Raw genomic sequence first — 21008 nt, 5'->3', positions numbered from 1 at the left:
CAAAATTTGTAGAAATTTGACGGTAAATTGGACAAATGGGAGAAATAAGATGAATATACGTGCACCGAGCTGTTGAGTTGAATAATGGAGCGATTACCCTAATTGGCTATATTTGGCAGGAGGAACGAGGCTCGTATAGTAGAGCAGATAGCGTGTAAAAAAGGGAGGGTAAAATCCACATTACACACAAGCACGGATAAAATAATAATAAGCATGCCTCTTCTCAATAGCGGTATTGCTAGTAATAAAAGCAGACACCGGGCATATGTCACAATAGATCAACGATTCTGGTCGCAGTAAGGAAGTCCATACAGGGAAAAAAGGTCATGAAGCTTATTCTAAAATACTCGTTTTTAAAGTTTTTTTTGTTAAAAAATAACCAAGTTCGTGGCCAAGACAAACCCACAATAAAGGCCAATATGCTCCAAAGCAAAAAATTAATCTACCGTAATTTCGCAGACTGACGTATGCGCCAGCGAATAAAATTTTCGTTCGTATAATAAACGTTAGGACGAATTTCAACAATCAAGTTTGTAAATAATGCAATTATATGGTCACAAAACATTGCCGAACGCAGGTTTACTAACTGAAGTTATGTTACCAACGACATTTTATTGTAGAAACAGCGATTTTTCCACCGTTTCTACAAGCGATTGAACCGCTCCAACAATATTTTAATAATCCATCAAATAGTCGCGATTTGCGGTCCAGAATACGTGATAGTTGAGTCTAATACTGCCGTGAGATGACATTGTGACGTAGATCCAAGTGATCCGTTTTTCAGTACGGCCCAAAAACGAAAGAATTCGTCGTCACTTTTGTATGGAAATGTGTGCCAACGTCACTTTGTTTTTTTGATTTTATGCAACGTACGAATAAGTAACAACGAAAAGGAAGATATCAAAAAATAGGTCTTCGAATAAGGAACAAATTGGCATGAAAAACTCAGATTCGAGAAAGTGGCACTTACGTCACTTTGTCATCTCACGGCAGAATAGCACTCGTGGCCTCTGTCATTATTCATCTGGACTTCTTACATAATTGTTTTGGATTTACGTCACGTGAAGTGAAAATGGCGGTCACGTCATTTCGTTTTTGTGAATAAATGACGCCATTTTTCACGCTTTTGGTCTTTCGGTCTTTATAGGTTAAATTTTGTATGTTCTATCGTTTAATCACAAAAAAAAACACAAATCGACCACTTTGGCGCCTACATTAATGCGCAGGAATTACTGCAGTAATATGCCTCTAGCAGAATAGCAAGCGAAGTAAGAAGCGCTGAAATCTCAGTAGTAAATAAATTCAAAAGCATAAAACATATTCACAGTGCATTCTACCTTAATTTTAGTCATGTTCGTTTTAAGGTTAACCAGGAAGGAAATTTTCCTTCGCAATTTTTTCATGTTCTTCGAAATTCTACCCAATCTTTGTTTTGAATTTAAATTCATCGATAATTGGAATCCTGCTACTTTCTTTACTGTGCCTCATTTTGTTGCAACAATTGCCGGTAGCCGAATTCGATAATGACCTAAATCTACAAGCACAACGAGTAATTGCCTACCCAGTGAAAAAGCCTAGAAATCATTACCAAATTTCAGATACTAATTACACCGTAGGTATATACCACTACCCAACTGAAGACTTCAAAGTACCGCAATTTATGAAGCGTCAAACCATTTTTGACCCATGCGCACAGATTTTCACTTTAGTTAACAATTAACAAAACACTTTCCAGACGGTAAGTTGCTAAACTCTGTGGCCCGCCCCTTTTCGGAGGTAGTAAGCTTACTAGCGCGTGAGCGGGCTTAATGGGTGTTTTCCGTTTTCGGTGAACCGAAAGTATCAGCAAGGGCGTCAATTGGACATTTAACGACCGACGGCATCTGGCCTAATGTGCTGTCTCCCATCCCAACCGACCTATTGTATATTAATGAGCTGGTTTATCAATAAAGCAGATGGTATTAAAACGGAAGCAATCTTTTACAGCGCTACTTATTATGATACTGATTTTCTTTTGGATTGGACATAGGTTCGTAGGTTTAACCTTTTCAGTTTACAAACTTTATAATGAACAACAGATCCAAAAATTGCTTCAAGCTGTTAACGTAAATGTAAAATGAATATCTTTAAATTGCTGCCACTAAATTTTGGAAACAAATAATTAACATTGTATGAGAAAAGCAATAGAGCGCAAGAAGGCTGAAATTTTAACGAATCATTTAAAGTTTTCCAGTTGTAAGAAATGACATTATCAGCTAAATCACAATCCTTCCTGACGGCCGCAATTCAAAACAAACGTCGTATGATTTGTGGGGTGTCCACAAAGCTGACAACAGAATCGCATGGCTTGACAGAACCATCAAAATAGAATCGGCAAACTAACCTGGAAACAGAGAGCCGACGCGTGTGTGCCATGCGAAACCCCCTTTCCGGAGTGAAACGGAAAGCGGATTTGTGTTCTTCGCCCTGCTTCAAGTTTTCTGTTTGACTTTGTACACACTGGCGCTTCCTTAATGAGGGCTTCTATCACGCAATTCTTCGTCCAGCTTCACGCAAGTGAACTCGTTATCGGTTTCGCTTGTCGGATCAGTCGTAGATTGGTGGCCAATACACACGCGCACACACTATTATTACTACTGTTTGCGCTAGTTCCCTAGGAAATTAATTGCCGTGCACTTGAAGGAAGGGCAAAAATGCGGCCATTCTGACAGCCAACCGTGAAGATAACAGCTCACCGTGTACCGCGAATTCATGCAACTGTCAGAGCCTACTAATTGGACGTCCTTCTGTCCGAGCAGCGGGCAGCGTGGATAGGAACTTTGTCAGAATGTTCTCTTGCGCCGGACTTCGGTTCTGGATCGATTATGCTGTCAATCACGTGTCCTCAGATTTGACCGAATCGGGAACTTTGTAAACCCCTGCCACACCCAGTTGCAGTTGCGTCGACATCTTTGACATTTGGTAACATTTCTAACAATTTTTTTGTGCGAGGGAATCATAAATAAATGTATTCAAAGTCTCTAGTTTCTAAGCGTCCGATAAGATTTTTTGTTCGCTGTCTAATTTTAGCCATACCAAGCTAGCGGTTATTACTTTCACTACACCGCTAGCCAATAACGGACACTCGACAGTTGCCTTTTACGTAAAGGCACTTCACAGGGCCATCGACCAAAATCAATTATGCGGAGCGCTCTTTCGCACTTGTCGGCTCCCATTCACTATCGAGTGGCCGCGCAAATGGTGAACTTTTCGAACCATCTAACCCACTAATCAACGGTTACTCACCTTCTTTCCAGCAGTCGATTCTTCCTGCGCTTGTAGGTCCCGGTGTGGCCTTTAATAGTCCGATACAGTGACATCACCATGGTGTCGCGTAACTTCGACGGTTCGGATTCAAACGTAGATTCAAGCACACTTTCCAAAACCTTTACCAACAAGGGACACTCTCTTCCAACAACAACGGAATAAAACAATACCACCGAAATCAAAATAATCAACTTCTCGGAAAATCACACTTTCACTTTCACTGCAAATAAAAAGAATAAAAATAATAACTATTCTACTAGTTTGCCATCACTATCCGTCGCTAAGCTATCGAACATGTTCGTCACTTTTCACGCTTTCCCGTTGGCCAATTACCAAGCGTGGCACGTGCTCTGCCGCTACCATATGATTTCTTCTGAAAAATCCACGTGATTGCATTCGACACTCGACCAGAGCAGCCAGTGCGGTTTGTTGGTCCGATATTTTCCATTCGAAACTGATAAGCGCTCGGAAATCTAAATCTTGCCAGTCAACGGATGGGCGGGGGCGGAAAACAGACCCCAAGCCAAGCGCGGACAACGTTACTAATTTTGTGGAAAATTTTAATTTTTCCTCCCGCGTTCCTTCCAGCACCGTGTTGTACGCAACCGGCAACAGCCTCGGAGCGCAGTTGGGTATTTAAAGTGTTTGAGGAATCAACTGCTGGAGCTTGCCGCCTCGTAGCACAGGACGTTAGCGAACCACCGCCCGGGGAAAGCACATAAACATAGCACGATTGGATAAGAAAAATCGCGGTCGTGGTGGTCCAAACATTGGGGCCTAATCGTTGCTTGCTCGATTTCCTGCAGGTTTTTTCACGTTGTGTTGCTTGTTTCTTGAGGCCGTTTGTCTAATTCAGATCTGAAATAAAACACAAAATATTCTCTGATTAATAACTATGAAATGCGTGGTAAGATTTGTGAATATTTCAACAAAATTTAAAAATGCCATCAAAGAATATCAAAGCAAATATTAGAATATTAGAATGGCAAACGATGTTCAATTAGATCAGATTCACTATTATAATTTAATTACTATACTACTATAATGTTTATATAGCCTTTACTAACCCAACATATTTCAGTTTTAGTGTTCTATTATGTTATCAATTTTTTGCCTAACAGTAATTAAGTTTTATTTTTCGACATCAGCTCAAAATTATTGGGATTTTCATGGATTCAAACCTGAGACGTTAAACCAGCTTTCCACCGTTGTACACACAATAATACAAAAATCGTTTCGTAATTAAAGACAGGGCAGATCATCTCCGGGCAACTTGGTGGTCATTAATTTTAAAGACTATTTGTTTTGCATGCGACCTGTTAACTTCAGATCAAGCAGTTTTTCAAGTTTTTATTATTTTCTATATTTTCTTCAACTTTTTATTTGTGCATATATGTTTCAATCTATTACATATTATTATTCTATTACTAACAGGCAGAATCGAAAAGCTCTTATTCCAAATGGCGGGTCATGTATGGGATTCAAATTGTGAGTTGACAACTTAAAAGAAGCGTCAAACTTAGCTGCGGTCCTCACATGTTCCTATCTCACAACTCCACGAGTCATACGATCACAATAGACCGCCAGCTAAAACATGAACACAACTGGTTGGTGTATTCTGGGTAATGTTGTCACCCGACAATAGCTAAGTGAGAAGGTGCGACGCGATCATTCGCGCATTAACCATATTTTGGCGGTAGAGGAAATGCTTCGCCAACCCGAGCGTCTGTTCACCAAGATGGTGCGGCTCAAAACAGCGTCTGGTCTTCATACTAGGCTGTGTGGCTTATGATCGTCCTGGTGCCAGCGTGGGACTCTAAACAGTGCTGTCACGATGGTCCTCCGGCGTGGACTGTGGTTGGTGCTGGCTTCACAAGCCAGCCGTAAAAACAATCCGTACAGGAAGCAAATAATGTTAATACGGACCAGAACAATCTTCGTAGACCTAGGCAAGAAAATCATGAAACTGCAAGTTTCTTATTTTCTGGGAAGAACTGGCATTCTTCCCGACTTATTTAGCGTCCTCAAGTTCGACAGTTAGCGCTCCAGGAGGTACCGTACTGCATTTAATTTAGAACATTTAAGCTATGATGTAACTTCTTGCACTAAAACATCAACGAAAAATGATTTTTTTCAACGATCTTAAGGGTTTAGCATGTTGGTTATTTCATTGTTGCTGCAATTGAATGCTATTTGTATTGATTTTAATACGTTTTGTACATGAAAACAGAGAATTTAGAAATCGGCTATGATTCAAATTCCGAACACTTCAACGTAGTCGCTAAAGGTATGTTTAGACTATCTGATTTTTTATCCGATTCGAGCTGATTGCTCGAATATATATTGAATGCAATGTTGGTTTACGTTTACATCTATTCGATATTGTGATTCTAATTGCCGTTCGATATGTCGAATGGAATAGAATCGTTTCTATTTTTCGTTCGACTCCAAGAACATAGCAACCTTTGAATTTTTTTTTCAGTTGTTTGTCCTGGCTTTTCATAACAAACACCATTTTCGTTTCTTTTGTGCTGGCAAATATTAACATGGAGAAGAAAAAACCAGACTGAAGCTGTATCCAGCAATAAAAAAAATTCATTTGACAGTTCTTCATTTCGACTTGTACAAGCAGTGTGAACACTGCCATACAAACAGGCAGCGATGGAAACGAAACGATTATGACCCGATTGTCGTTTTGTCCCAAACTGTACAGATTGCGATGTGTTCAAGTAATGAATAAACTTGAATCCTCTCAGTACGTAACAAAATGTTGATGCATTGCTCACTCGGAAATAATAAATACATAACTAGACTATATACAGCTCTTAGAAGAGAATGATCCGCGCAACTCGTTGTGTTTTTTTTTCTCCGTACGTGGCTCGTCGCACGAGGAAAAACGATAGCAAAAGAGAATAATAAACTTGACTTGTCCCCTTCGCATCACAGTGACGCAGTAGCAATGATGTGGTACGGTGACGGCGGGAGGGAGAGTTATTTTAGGCTATCGGACTACTTGGGCAACGATTGTTTTCAGCAGGTTTGCTACACCAATTAATGAAAAACTGCTGGAGTAGTGTGAAACATGATATTATATAATATTTTTTTGTTTTATTCATTTAAAAAAAAGGCTGCTTAAGCAGGTAATACAGAAATTAATAGGTACCAAACTTTGCTATTATTCAATTAACCGAATTATCCTACGTTAAGCTTGCGGTTATGCCGAAAAATTTATCTACCTCTCGTTTTGGTTATGTTTTGGTGAATGGAACATTTTCCTCATATTAATTTCAGAGGTAGTGCTAAGAGGAGAGAGAGAGAGAAGGTGGCTACCTGATATAAATAAATTTAAAAAACGCAAGCTTGGCATAGTTTGCGTGATTGATAGTAGACACTCAAATGCTTGAACCTATCTCTTAAAACTAAATTCTTTTTAGTCGTATTGAACTAAGATTTTTAGTAAACATAACAATAATTCTTTTCAAGCAACAATAAGTTTCAGGGTACCTACGTGTAATATTTTATTTTTTTATCGTTTCCTTTTGGATTGACTTTTTACAAAGAATCACTTCGTTACTTATTGTTACGTAGGAGGGAGGGAGGGAGGGGGGTGGGTAGTAGAGACAGTTACGTAACTATCATGTTTGCTGGAAATTGAAAATTTCGGAGAGGAGTCAGACTGATTAGTAAGTAAGTAGTAAGTAATTTTAGGGGGGGGGGGAGTCATGTCGAACGCTACCTATCGTTACATAGGAGAGGGGAGGGGTCTGAAATCTAGATTTTCAGCGTTACGTAATTTGTAATATAACACGTCGATGTTGCACCATCATGTTTCATATCAGAGCAATTCCATCACAAAACCGGGCAATCAATTTAGTCGACCATTGCAAATACAGTGATCACCCGATTATATCACCCCCTTGATGATGTTTGGAGTGATAAGGGAAAGTGATAAAATCGGGAATTTTTTTTTTTATTATTATTTTGTTATAAAAGATGGTAAACCAATAATTTAACACGTAAAATCAGCGATTTTGATTACTACATTACTACAAGAAATCAAATCATATGAAAAAGCAGTTCTATCGGTCTGTCTGCTTCTCTGATCCTTATAGACGTGGGAACTACTCTACTAATCGGCGTGAAAATTTTTATGTAGGGGTTTTTGAGGCCGGAAAAGGTTATTAGAGTAGCTCGAGACCCCTTCCTCATCTTAAAGGGAGGGCTTCCATACAAATATAACACAAACTTCTACGTAACTTAAAAACTAATCAAGCAAATGGAACCAAATTTGACATGGTGAGGTTATTAGGAGTAAGAAATATGTCAATGATCACTTGACACCCCTCCCTCCTCTGGAAGAGGGAGAGCTCTCATATAAGTAAAACATAAATTTCACTACTGGTTCGTAGGATAGGTACTAGTGTTTGCATAAAGCTGTGAAGTTGTTCTCTTAGTGTCATACATATCTCAAGCCGCTCAAAAAATTAGTTTCAGCTATTTTCTAAGGTTACGGAAGAGGGATCAGAAATGACCCAAAATGTGTTTATGTGGTTTACTGATAGCCCTTTCACAAAATATCTCTTCAATACATTTCAAAACACATGACTTTTTGTACTTTTTCTTCATTCACCCAGAAGCAGAAACAAATAGATGGCGTACGTAACGTATCTAACAGTCACAATCCCTGGCTTTTTGGACCGATAGGCCTGAGCAAAACTAGAGAGGGAAAAAAATCGATGAAGTAGTTGAAACAACACCAATGATTTTAAAAATTAATCGAGGATACTGTCTACAGGATACTGTCTACAGACATTAAAAGACGAAAGTTTGTATCTTAATTGACAGTGGAACTGGCACTTGTAAATAATTGCGAGATTCGGAGATGGTGGACGTTAAATGTTATATGATGATAAAATTGGGCGAAAAAGGTGATAAAATCGGGGGCAGATAAAATCGGGTACTGATATAATCGGGTGATTACTGTATTTTCATAGCCAAAAAAAAAAATCGGTTTTCGATGGTTTTTGATGCCAAATGACTTAGAAACGCATGAAACGTCGAGAATTGGTGTCATCTGAAAAAAAAATTGCAAAAATCGACTCTCTGGGACTTAATCGTTTTTTCAATTGTGGAAAGCGGAGTTTAAAACATTTAGAATTTATTTAATGAAATTGATTGCTAGTCTCTCGAAATAGCCTGTATAATGATATATACTATAACTAGCATCGAATACATCATAATTCATAATATTGTGAAAAATTAGTATAAAATAAAACTGTGACGTCTTCGACAAAGTTGTAGATAATAATTCTGTCTTTCCAAAAAAATACATTTAAAAAAATCATTTATTGAAAAATAAAATAAGACGAAAAATTAAAAAACAATTATGTATTCAAATGAGCTCATTTTTTAAAAATCTGATTTTTTAATAGAACCTACAAAAGATTGCCAAAACAATGAAACTAGTCCGACCATTTAGAAGTTAAGAAAAAAAAGTTATCGTTTTTTGAAAAAAAAAATTTTTTTTTTGAAAAAACAAATTGTTTGAATCGTTTTTTCAAAAGGAATATTTTTCTTTTGAAAGGACAAAATATTATCTACAACTTTGCCGAAGACACTATGTCAATCAAACAAACCGTTTCGACTGTAGACATATTTTTAATTTCCAATAGAGCACTGTATGAGGAATTCAGAATGTTACTACGGTCAAAAAGGTTTATTTGATTGTCATAGTGCACCTGGCAAAGTTGTAAATAATAACTTTGTACTTCCAAAAAAGATGTACCCCGTGAAAAAAATAGCTTTTTTTCTGATTCCTCCATGACCGGTTTCGTTGTTCAGGTAATCTTTCGAAGTTTTTATAAAAAAAAATCGATTTTTTTCAAATGGGCTGTTTTGGATAATTAATTTTTAATTTTCTTTTAATTTGTTTTTAAAAAATCAATAATATGTTTTTACAGTCTATATTTTTTTGGAAGACAAAACTATGAGTTACAACTTTGCCGAAGACGTCACACCGCTCAAACGAACCGTGTTGGCTCTAAAAGTATTGGTAATCATCAATACCATCATAATAGCATTTTTCAATAGCTTTTTAATATGAGTTGTGTTTCAAAAAATTGAACCTATTGCACAAAAGGGCATTTTTTGCCTATGAAAACGACTATGCAAAGTTTCAGCCAATGGGCACGTTCACGTTCTGATGATGTAAACTTGTCAGAAAATGTATGGTTGAACTGTCAAAACGACGCAAACTCAGAAACAACGAGTCAATTGTGTTGCTTATTGATTGAGATCCCTATCCCTGGCGAAGGACATTATTGTGGTAAGGGGCTGTCCACATACCACGTGGACAGCTTTGTGTGATGTCCACGGTCCTTACAAAAATTTTATAATTCATATGGGCATTTGTCCACGGGGGGAGGGGGGGGGGTCAAAATCGTTAAAAATCTGTCCACGTGGTATGTGGACGGCCCCTAAATAAAACGAATAAATTGTCTGGTACAGCATTCGCATAAACAAGTACAAGTGCCCTAGAGAGTAGATTTTTCAAACAAAATCAAAAAAACATATTCCATCAGTATCCACCGTTTCATGTACTTTGAAGACACTTGGAATAGAAAACATTATTCAAATTCCATGCACCTCCCGTGTGTGATTTTGTAAATGACATGGAAGCATTCAACATTTTCCGCGAGACACAATCTTAATTTTGGTTGAGTTATATTTTTTTGCACAGAGTAGTTTTTTGAAACATTTTGTAAATTTGTTTTGAAATATCTTGCCATTTTACATGGTATTTTTTTCCAATTCAACATTGCCATCCTAACGACAATGATGTAGCAAATATTATATTTTCAGGAATTTTTCTATTGGTATTGAGTGAAAAGTGATTTTTTTCTTTTTATACTCATTTTTACACAATATTATAAACCACTCTATGTCAAATAAATGAACCACCCTAATGAAACAAAATGTTTTCGATGCTAGTTATAGTGTATATCATTATACAGGTTATTTCGAAAGACTAGCGATCAATTTCATTAAATAATTTCTTGATATTTTGAACTCCGCCTTCCGCATCTGAAACCGCCATTCTCTACTGCGAAAACTTGCCGAACTTTTTGCGGATATGTTAACCTTTTCTACCTTTTTGTCCATCCTGACACACGTTTTATACAAGCAAGATCTCTAAACCAACTGGGAACTTGAACCTGCCACCAAAACAATCTCATTATGGGAGTAGGAGACAACACACTTTTTTTTCACTCTCTTTTTGACAAAAATCTCAATCATTGGCTGAATGATCATGAATGATCTTTGTTCATCATATGTACATATTGCGACTAACCCCATTTTGCCAGCTGTGCACATTTAGATACAGATGTTGTTGTTAGCAGTCACGACAAGAGGCGAATAGTGCGAAGGAAGAGAAAGAGAGTACGCCAGCAGGGATACTATATACATGGTGCTCCTTTGCAATCCTCGTAACTCGTCTTACACATAGATCTGCTTGCAAATGTGAGAAGAGTAAATGTGTATCGCACACTGACAGAGATGTTAATGCATCACAAAAGAGATTTATATGTATTCAAAAATCGCTAGAAACGATTTTCTTCCATCGCTGCAAACAGGTTTGACAAAGTATGTCGAACGGTAAATCGAGCAGACTTTCGATTTCTGCAGTGGTCAAAATCAGACCGACCTGTCTAATAGTCTAAACGTATCTTAAGAGATAGAAAGGCAAACCGTCTGAATACTAACTGTCACTTTTCTCAACGCCTGCTATTTCCTCGGAAGTGGCCCTACTGTGAAGAGCTATACATCACTGGGTGAAGAACATTCTAAGGAACAAAATCGTATATAATAATCATTCGTTTAATAACACTAGCTATGTATAATAATTCGACTTTTATTGTAAAGTGTTCGAAGTTTGAATCAAAACGGTATACTGGAAGGGAATATCGGTACATACGTACAGAGATGGTTACACCATCTACCAGAGCAGCGGCAACACACACTAGCTGGGCACAGTTTTCATTGTGATAGGCAAAATGCAGAAGCACGTGATTGGGTGGTGGTCAATCTACAACAGAATGTGTAAGTTGGGGATCAGAGGCCGTTTCTTTAACGTCAACATCATTAACGTGCACAGCCCTTACCTAGGAAGTAACGCTGACGGTCCTTTTTACACGCAGCTGGAGCATGCATATGATAACTGCCCAAAACATGACGTCAAAAACGTTGTTGGAGATCTCAACGCTCAGATTGGTCGACTCATTGACTTCGCCACCTCCAAAAACATGGCCATAGAAACACAAATCGATCACGTTGTGATTGACGCCCGAGCCTATCGTGGTGCAAACGTCGATTCTGACCACTATCCCCTGATGGTCAAAATGAGTCAAAGACGTTCGGTTGTCAACAACACCCGCTACCGTCACGCGCCACGGTATGATCTGGAACGATTTGAACTCCCCGAAGTCACTACTGAGTACGCACAATGCCTTGAAAAACTAACCCAAAGCAGAATATCGCGGCTCAAAAAGCATGAAAATAAGATAATCTCAAACATATCTCCAACTTCTGAAAGTCAGAACGACCAGAAAACTGCATGATCAAAATTCACCCAGAAACCCTGAAAAACGTAAAGCAGCGAAAGCCCACAACATAAATTAAAACAAATAAAAACCGTTCGATGGAGCAGGCCTCCAAAACAAAAACAAAAAAAAACTAAAAAACTGGTTTTATATTAGTATTTAATAATTTAAAAAAGCAACTATAAGCCTGAAAAAATAGCGAACTCAAATAAACGATATCAAACCTAAATCAAAATACATAAAAGCTCTCGTAAATGTAGCTTGAAACGTCTGAGAACGCCCCGAAAAATTAAAAAGAATAATGAAGAATCAATTCCGAACTCAACTCGAAACGGTTGAATAACGTCTATACAGACTAGAAAAAAACAACCATTGAAAAATTGTTAAAAAACAATCAAATTAAACAGAGACAGTCAGAATAAAATATAGCCAAGAAGTATTTCAAAATGATTCTTATGTACAGAATAGGTAAAACAAAATTAAGTTTAGTCAAAAAATATATCACAAATATCCTCTAAAACAATGAAATTCAATAAAACTTAACATCTTTTTCATTGGAGCTTTAAGTTTTGCCTAATTCCTATAGGTATATTCATCAGTTTTTATTTTCAAAAAATGTATTGTATTCCTAACATTCAACATTAGAAGAATGTTGTAGTTTTTCGTTTAGTTCAAAACCAAAGCATTTTCAAGGTTGGTCAATGGCTGGACTCGTATAACTCGACACTCTATTGTGATAGTCCACTTCTGTTCAGCAACTCCTATACTAACCTTATCGAATTACCGAGCTGCCGGGATATGAGTAACCTTAGCGGAGCCTTGGTATCAAACCCCGGTGCAAACTTCGATCTTGTGTTAACTTTGCAAAGGATTGTTTGTCTGTGTTGGGGGGCGTACAACAGCATTTGACCCGGAGCAAGAGTTCGCAATGAGAAAATAATCATGTCGCCAACTACTCAAAGGTGAGCCTGGCATCGGAATCGGATGGAATTTTAAAACAAAACAGCCATTAGGGGGCCCTCAGGCTATTCCGGAAAGTCAGAAGTACCTGAATGATTTCTCTTCCCGGAAAGGTGGAAGCGACAGAGACCGGTTTTATTGTCGAAGGCTGGGAAACCGCCAGATGTCCCATCGTCATAAAGGCCTGTCTGTCTGCCAAACACTTCCAGCAGCCGCCAGGCTACAATGAATCCTTGCGAAAAATCACTCAAATGAGTTGCTCTAAAAAAATGATGGTTCTTGTACTAGCTCTGCAGGCGAAACATTAGAGGTAAAAATGAAAACACACTTTCCCGGGTTGATTATCAACTCAAGTGAAGACCGAAGTACATCTGTTTCAATAAAACACAAAGTGGTTTAACTTCTTTATTTGTGACTGTTTGTTAACTAAAATTTCAATTGTGTTACATAACTAGAGGAATCTTATGCAGAGGAATAATTTTCACTTGCAGCATTTCTTGATATCGAAGAAGCATTTGACAACTCATCTCATGACTCAAGGACTGCTGCAATGCAGAAACGCGGTTTCGACAATTACATTATACATATTATCAACGAGATGTTATCAAAAAAAAAAAAATATCAGCAAGCCTTGGTAAATCTTGTATAAGTGTAAAACCTATAAAAGGGTTCCCGCAAGGAGAAGTGATATCTCCTCTACTGTGGTCATCAATAGTTGATGATCTTCTCAGAAAATTGTGAGAAAAGGTTTTGAAATAGTTGGATTTACTGATGATATAGTCATAATTGTTTGTGGCAACTATAATGATATCGTCGCAAACCGAATGCAAATTGCCTTAAACATCGTCTCCTCGTGGTGCGATTGGGAATGTATAAATATAAATCCTTAAAAAACCACTACCATCCCATTTACACGTAGAAAATAAATTGTGCTTAATAATGTTAGGTTGAAAAGGTGAGCTTCTGGAACTCTCAGATAATGCCAAATACCTTGTAGTAATCCTTTTAAAAAACTTAACTAGACTTGAATACACATCTAGAGCAGGCAATAAGTAAAGCTACATAAAATCTACATTGGAATAAAGCCTGTACTCGAAAAAAATGCACCATTTTTATCCGTGTGTATTTTATTTGTTCGTGGGTAAAAATTTATGAAAAGCTGGGTATAACTAGTTTGGATTGTATTATTTACATGTGCAAATTTCATAAAATCGGTTCACGGTTTCACGGTTCACATCGCCACAGAATTTTGCGCGCCGTCATGGAAAATCCGACTACGACCAAGAGATGGGTCGGAAGTCAACTAAGACAAGTGTGTCTAGGGCGGTAGAATCATTCAAGGAATCCCGGACGACCGAGCGGCAGGCTGTAAGTGGAAAAAAAATCAAAGACAGCTGACCCTGTGATGGCCCGGAAGGTGTTGGAATTTTTCAAGCGTAATCCGAACCTTCCGATTCGCGATGCGGCTCTGAAGACAAAATGTTCCGCCTGGTTCGTTCAGCAAACCATGAAACGAGCTGGACTACATGTATTCAAGGTCCGGAAGACACCGAACCGGCGTGATCAATAAAACACGGTGGCCAAATCCCGCGCAAGGAAGCTGCATCGAGAATGGTTAAAGAAACCGATGTGTTATGGAAGACGAAATCTACATCAAGACAGACGCAAAGCAGATACCGATGCTGGAGTTCTACGTTGCCAAACCACGGTTTGATGTTCCGGAAGACATTAGGAAGTAAAAAGCGGACATATTCGCAAAAAAGTACTTCCTTTGGCAGGCCATATGCCAATGCGGTGAACTGAGTAAATCGTACATCACAACGGATACCACCTACAGCGAAATTTAGCGTATCGAGTGGCGGTGTCCATGCCATTACGCGCAGTCAACGTTGGATTGATGCAGAGACAATAACGTTGTTTTTGTACCAAAAACCGCCAACCTCCCAAATACACCAGAGATTCGTCCGATGGAAAGGTTTTGGGCCATAATGAAGGCTAAAGTTCGGAAATGGTCCAAGATGTTTGAGAACGAGTTGGAGTTGAAGAAATAATGAATGAAAGTGACCCAGAAGGTCGGCACAACCATTCGACAAAATGCAATGAAGGGTCTTAGGGGAAAGGTGCTGCCTTTAAGCGATGGAAAGAAAATTGAATAATGCAATTATGCCGAAACCATTTCCTAATAGTATGAAAAAAATCCGACTTAAAATAAGTTTCTGGCGAACACTTTTGTATGGTGCGTTTTTTTTTCGAGTACAAACTTTACATTGAAAGCACTGCATACGCCAAGCTGGATGCACTCCAGAAAACTGGAGTTAGCGTTCCGTAATACGGAAATCACGGTCTTGAATAACCGTAAATTAGAACGACAGGCGGTGGTCAAAGTCGGAGACTGCACCTCAAAGCGATCTTTGAAGTAGTGCTGGGACTTTTAACCGGGTATATTCGTGATCCGGTATTCGAAGCTCGGATCGCATCGTACAGTATCGTACAGTAACGATGCAATCAAATCAAGGAAAATGTAGATTGATTCGACTAACATGAAACAAGAGATATACGAGGTATCAGGAGATAAATCCTCGGTCCCCCATAAGTGCCGAAAGCGTTGATGCGGAGAAAACCGCTGCGCATGTTTTCTTCGTATGCACTTACGAGGAATAACATGATGGTATTTAGCAGGCCAGATACTATTCCGGAAAACCTAGTTCAAAAGATATATGAATAACCGGACTTTTTGAACGCGGCTTGTGCAGCCGTCTCTTAGTTTGTCCTGGAGCTATAACGTATGAGACAATTCTACCATCAACAGGCCAGTGGCAGCTGCCATTTAGGTAATTTCCCAGCAGATATAAAAGTGAAGATGTATCAAACACAAAAAGCCCCGACGTACTACCTAACCGTCTTTCCGGGGAGATAAGAACTGAAGACTGGGGGGACTGACGACGTGTTGACGAATACCAATGTGGTTTTTGAGGGGGATGCTCTACTTCGGACCACTATTCACCTTGCGATCAAATCTCGATAATACTCGATAATTTTACTTGCAGACTCATAATCTGTGCATAGACTTCAGGCAACGTACGATTCAGAGAAATGAGTAAAGTCGGATTATGATCGAGCATGGTTTCCAACATAACTCATTAAGCTGACGATCCTACATCAACGTTAAATCATTTGAAGCAGGGTGATGGGCTGTGAAGCATATTGTTCTACATCGCATTGGAAAGTGCTTTATGGTGGCCTGGTGTGCAAAGAAGTGGCACCATTATTACGATATTTGTTTATTTTGTTTTGTGTCACATGCTCCTTACGTTTGCGGAGTTTTGCGGACGTTATCGACACCATTATTATTATTTATAGACCAGTGAAAGCGACCTTTCGACCGCTCAAGAAGGAAGTTGCGAGAATAGGGCTTGTCATAAACTCTTTCGTAACTATGTAAGGTCCTGCAGCCGGCAAACCCGTACAGAACTTGCATCCTGCAGTACACTGATTCTCCTGGTTTCCCTCTATGGCCATGAAACATGGATACTAAAAGAGGCTGATATATTTTTCAGTATCGAATAAAACCAAATTAGTGCTTCATACAAATGCACAAAGTGTTGCTCAATCTAATCTACTTTCTAATTATCATCATTGACTCATTTTCTTTAAACAATCGATTTGCGGAGTATTAAATCCCGAATAGTCGCGTTTTTCTTCTGTCGTAAACATAAACATTCCCGAGTTTAACTATTTTTACCTTAACAGTATAGATGAATTTTCGTAAAACAAGAATTTTTCAATTTTCTTAAGATAACACTGATGAACACAGGTGTGACCCTGAAGCTCAAACTGAAAAAAATGAAAGATTATAGCTTTTTAACCATTTCTGTGAATGTTGGTGCCCCTAGCCACAAACATTAGTTCAGAGACATCACTGAGTTTTCTAGTAAACACAACGATAAAACGACAAACCTTATGAGCAATTATTATGCGACACTTTGACGTAAGTTGACGCGTTTGAACTATAGCTTCTACAGGCATCTAATTTCACAGGAATTATTAAAAAACTATTATCAAATTGAGAATTTATGCACATATTACTAAATACGTAGAATTTCCGTTTTAATTTTTGTATGAAGGCTATTTAGATAAATCACCAATGTTTTTGTGAATCTCAAAAATAAAAAGCTGCGTTTGAATATTTTTGCAACAGCTAAGTTTCTATTTTGATCAATACCATCCCTTTTTTGACCTCAAAGATAAATCATGGTCTTTCCTACTAATTTGTAGTTTTTTTTTTTTTTTTTTTTTTTTTTTTTTTTTTTTTAAGGGGGGATTTGTTAGTAGCTTAAGTATTTATGATAAATATTAGTAAATAATAAGTATGTGTGTCCAATCACAAATCGTGACTTCTCAACACTGTTAGAAATTTGTAATTTTAATTGTTAGGATTTGTTTGCTTTCGCAATTAGGACTTATCATTCGTAGGGATTTAAACCTACTTGTCAGAAAAGGGGAAGTAAACTTACAACTAACTTAATTGCTAACTTATTGGCTATAAAGAGAGCTTATCGTAGCAATTGAGGATTGCAACGATTTTTGTCGTAAATTGTTAATAATTTTATTTGACATAGCTTCTAATGGTTCAACACCAGTAAGTCTATGTAATTCGAGTGTTCCAAACCAAGGAGGACGCTTCAAAATCATCTTCAGAATTTTATTCTGAATCCTTTGAAGCGTTTTCTTCCTTGTTGAACAGCAACTTGACCAGATCGGTACAGCATAAAGCATTGCTGGTCTAAAAATTTGTTTGTAAATCAAAAGTTTGTTCTTTAAACAAAGTTTAGAATTCCTGTTAATGAGAGGATATAAACATCTCGTATATTTGATGCACTTGGCTTGTATACTCTCAATGTGCTCTTTGAAAATAAGTTTTTTATCGTAAATTAGTCCCAAGTACTTAACCTTGTCAGACCAACTTAAAATAACCCCATTCATCTTAACAACGTGATTATTGTTTGGCTTGAGGAAAGAAGCCCTAGGCTTATCATTTGAGTTTTAGAAGCATTGGGAGAGATTTTCCACTTTTGCAAGTAGGAAGAAAAAATATCTAAACTTTTCTGCAATCGACTGCATATGACACGAAGACTTTTTCCTTTTACGGAAATGCTTGTGTCATCGCAGAACAATGACTTTGTGCATCCTGGAGGCAAATCAGGAAGATCTGAAGTGAATATATTGTACAGGACTGGACTCAAGACTGAACCTTGAGGTACACCTGCTCTGACAGGAAATCTATCAGATTTTGAATTCTGATAGACAACCTGCAGAGTTCGATCAGTAAGATAATTTTTTAAAATTTTGATAAGGAAAATTGGAAAATTAAAAGTTTGCAATTTCGCAATCAAAGCTTTATGCCAAACACTGTCGAATGCTTTTTCTATGTCTAAAAGAGCAGCTCCAGTGGAATAACCTTCAGATTTGTTAGCTCGTATCATATTAGTAACTCTGAGCAATTGATGAGTTGTGGAATGCCCATGGCGAAATCCAAACTGTTCATTTGCAAAAATTTAATTTTCGTTGATGTGTGACATCATTCTGTTAAGAATAATTCTCTCAAACAGTTTACTTATTGAAGAAAGCAAACTGATTGGTCGATAACTTGAAACTTCAGCTGGGTTCTTATCCGGTTTTAAAATGGGAGTAATTTTTGCATTTTTCCATAATTTGGGAAAATATGCAATTTTGAAGCAGCAATTGAAAATTTTTACTAAAAATTCCATTGTGCTCTCAGGGAGATGTTTGATTAGTATATTAAAGATTCCATCGTCACCAGGTGCTTTCATATTTTTGAAATTTTTAATAATTGATTTAATCTCATTCAAGTTAGTTTCAATTATTTCTGCAGGTAAAAAATTCTGGGAAGAAATTAAATCAAATTGACGTGTGACTTCATTTTCAATTGGACTCACAAAATTCAAATTTGAGTTATGAACACTCTCAAACTGCTGAGCAAGTCTTTGAGCCTTTTGTTCATTGGATACAAGAAAACGTTCACCATCTTTTAAAACTGGAATTGGCTTTGAAGGTTTCTTAAGAATCTTCGACAGCTTCCAAAATGGTTTTGAATATGGTTTCAATTTTTCAACGTTAGTCTCAAAATTTTGATTTCTCAGAAGAGTAAATCTATGTTTAATCTCTTTCTGTAAATCTTTATAAATAGTTTTAAAAACAGGGTCACGAGAACGTTGATATTGACGTCTGCGGACATTTTTCAAACGAATTAGAAGTTGAAAATTTTCGTCAATTATTGGTGAATCAAATTTCACTTGAGCCTTTGGAACAGAATAATTCCTGGCATCAACAATTGCACATTTTAATGCGTCCAAAGCGGAATCAATATTCACTTCGTTTTGCAAATCAAGCTCATTATTGAAATTTCTCTCTATATGAGTTTTGTATCTTTCCCAATTAGCCTTGTTATAATTAAAAACAGAGCTCATAGGGTTTAAAACTGATTCATGTGATAAAGAAAAAGTTATTGGAAGATGATCAGAATCAAAGTCAGCATGTGTGATCACATCACTACATACATGACTTTGATCTGTCAGCACCAAATCAATTGTTGAAGGGTTTCTTACAGAAGAAAAGCATGTAGGACTATTCGGAGACAAAATAGAATAGTATCCTGAAGAACAATCATTGAATAAAATTTTGCCATTGGAATTACTTTGAGAATTATTCCATGAACGATGTTTAGCGTTAAAATCGCCGATTATGAAAAATTTCAAACGATTTCTGGTGAGTTTTTGTAAATCACCTCTAAAATAATTTTTGAGCTCGCGTGTGCATTGAAATGGTAAATATGCTGCGGCAATAAATAAAATCACAAGTTCAGTTTGAACTTCAATTCCCAAAGTTTCAATAACTTTCGTCTCAAGATGGGGAAGAGCACGATGTTTGATTCGGCGATGAATAACAATTGCAACTCCACCGCCGGAACCCTGAATCCTATCATATCTATGAACCACGTAATTGGGATCATATTTTAATTTTATGTTAGGTTTCAAAAATGTTTCAGTAATAATTGCAATATGCACATTATTTACTGTTAAAAAGTTAAAAAGCTCATTCTCATTGGCCTTCAATGAGCGAGCATTCCAATTTGATATTTTAATTGTTTTATTTAAAATCATTGCTAAATTTTAAATTAGAAACAATTTTAATAGTAAAATTTGTGCCTATTTGAATGGCTTCAAACATTGATTTTGCCTGCAACATGGCGTTCATAAGATCGAACATTGCCTGTTGCAAAAAAGAAAGTTTACCTGCCGTAATAGGTCCCAGGCAGTTGACATTAGAAAAAATATTTTCGGCAGCAATATTAGCTGGAGTGATAGGTGTACAATTATTTTCTAGCCTGTTTTGCTTACCCATATTAACGGTCATTTTCGAACTACCAACACTAGGCGGTATAATGTTCGAACTACCTGTAACCTGTGCATAAGTTAAACGGGTATGCAAAGGAGTAGGTAAACTATGCGTCACTGGTACGCTTGGAGAATTTTGTTTTGAAGTTGGTTTAAATTGAGAAATTGAATTTTGTTTACCTTGCCTTGCCTTAACAATTGCTAAACGGACTGGGCATTGATAAAAATTTGACATATGGTTGCCGTTACAATTCGCACAGCGAAAATTTTTACTCTCTTTCACAGGACATGTGTCCTTTTTGTGAGAAGAGTCTCCACAATTAAGACATTTTTGGTCCATGTTACAGAATTTGGAACCATGGCCATAACGTTGGCAAGTACGGCATTGGGTGATATGCTTTTCACCTCCGCCATACTTCCTATAAATTTCCCACTTTACACGCACATTATACAAAGCATGTGCTTTTTCAAAAAATTTTATGTTGTTAACCTCATTGCGGTTAAAATGAATTAAATAATTAACAAGGGAAATTCCAGTTCTCTGACTGTTTTCGCCTCGTGATTTTTGTTTCATTAGAATTACTTGGGTAGGGGCTATGCCAAGTAATTCTGTTAAAGTAAGTTTGATCTCATCAACGGTTTGATCGTTGGTGAGACCTTTCAAGACAACCTTGAACGGCTTGGTGTTCTTGGTGTCATATGTAAAAAATTTGTACATCTTGTCAGT

The 21008-nt window shown here is 37.4% G+C and overlaps 1 protein-coding gene across 3 annotated transcripts in view; it reads right to left on the bottom strand.

Annotated features, from left to right (window-relative positions):
• The window catches only part of LOC129722872 (uncharacterized), a 477511-nt gene that overhangs the window by 435866 nt on the left and 20637 nt on the right, over nucleotides 1–21008 (bottom strand). For 2 of the 3 annotated variants that reach the window (XM_055676678.1, XM_055676680.1), the window contains exon 2: nucleotides 3286–4164. In XM_055676678.1, coding sequence (XP_055532653.1) covers nucleotides 3286–3365 — 80 coding nt within the window. In that variant the 5' untranslated portion in view covers nucleotides 3366–4164. The remainder of the gene's footprint in view (nucleotides 1–3285; nucleotides 4165–21008) is intronic. The other variant, XM_055676679.1, reaches the window with a different exon arrangement.

Source organism: Wyeomyia smithii, chromosome 2 (genome assembly GCF_029784165.1).
Source record: "Wyeomyia smithii strain HCP4-BCI-WySm-NY-G18 chromosome 2, ASM2978416v1, whole genome shotgun sequence".
Lineage (NCBI taxonomy): Eukaryota > Metazoa > Arthropoda > Insecta > Diptera > Culicidae > Wyeomyia > Wyeomyia smithii.
This window is presented reverse-complemented; position numbering and strand designations above follow the sequence as displayed.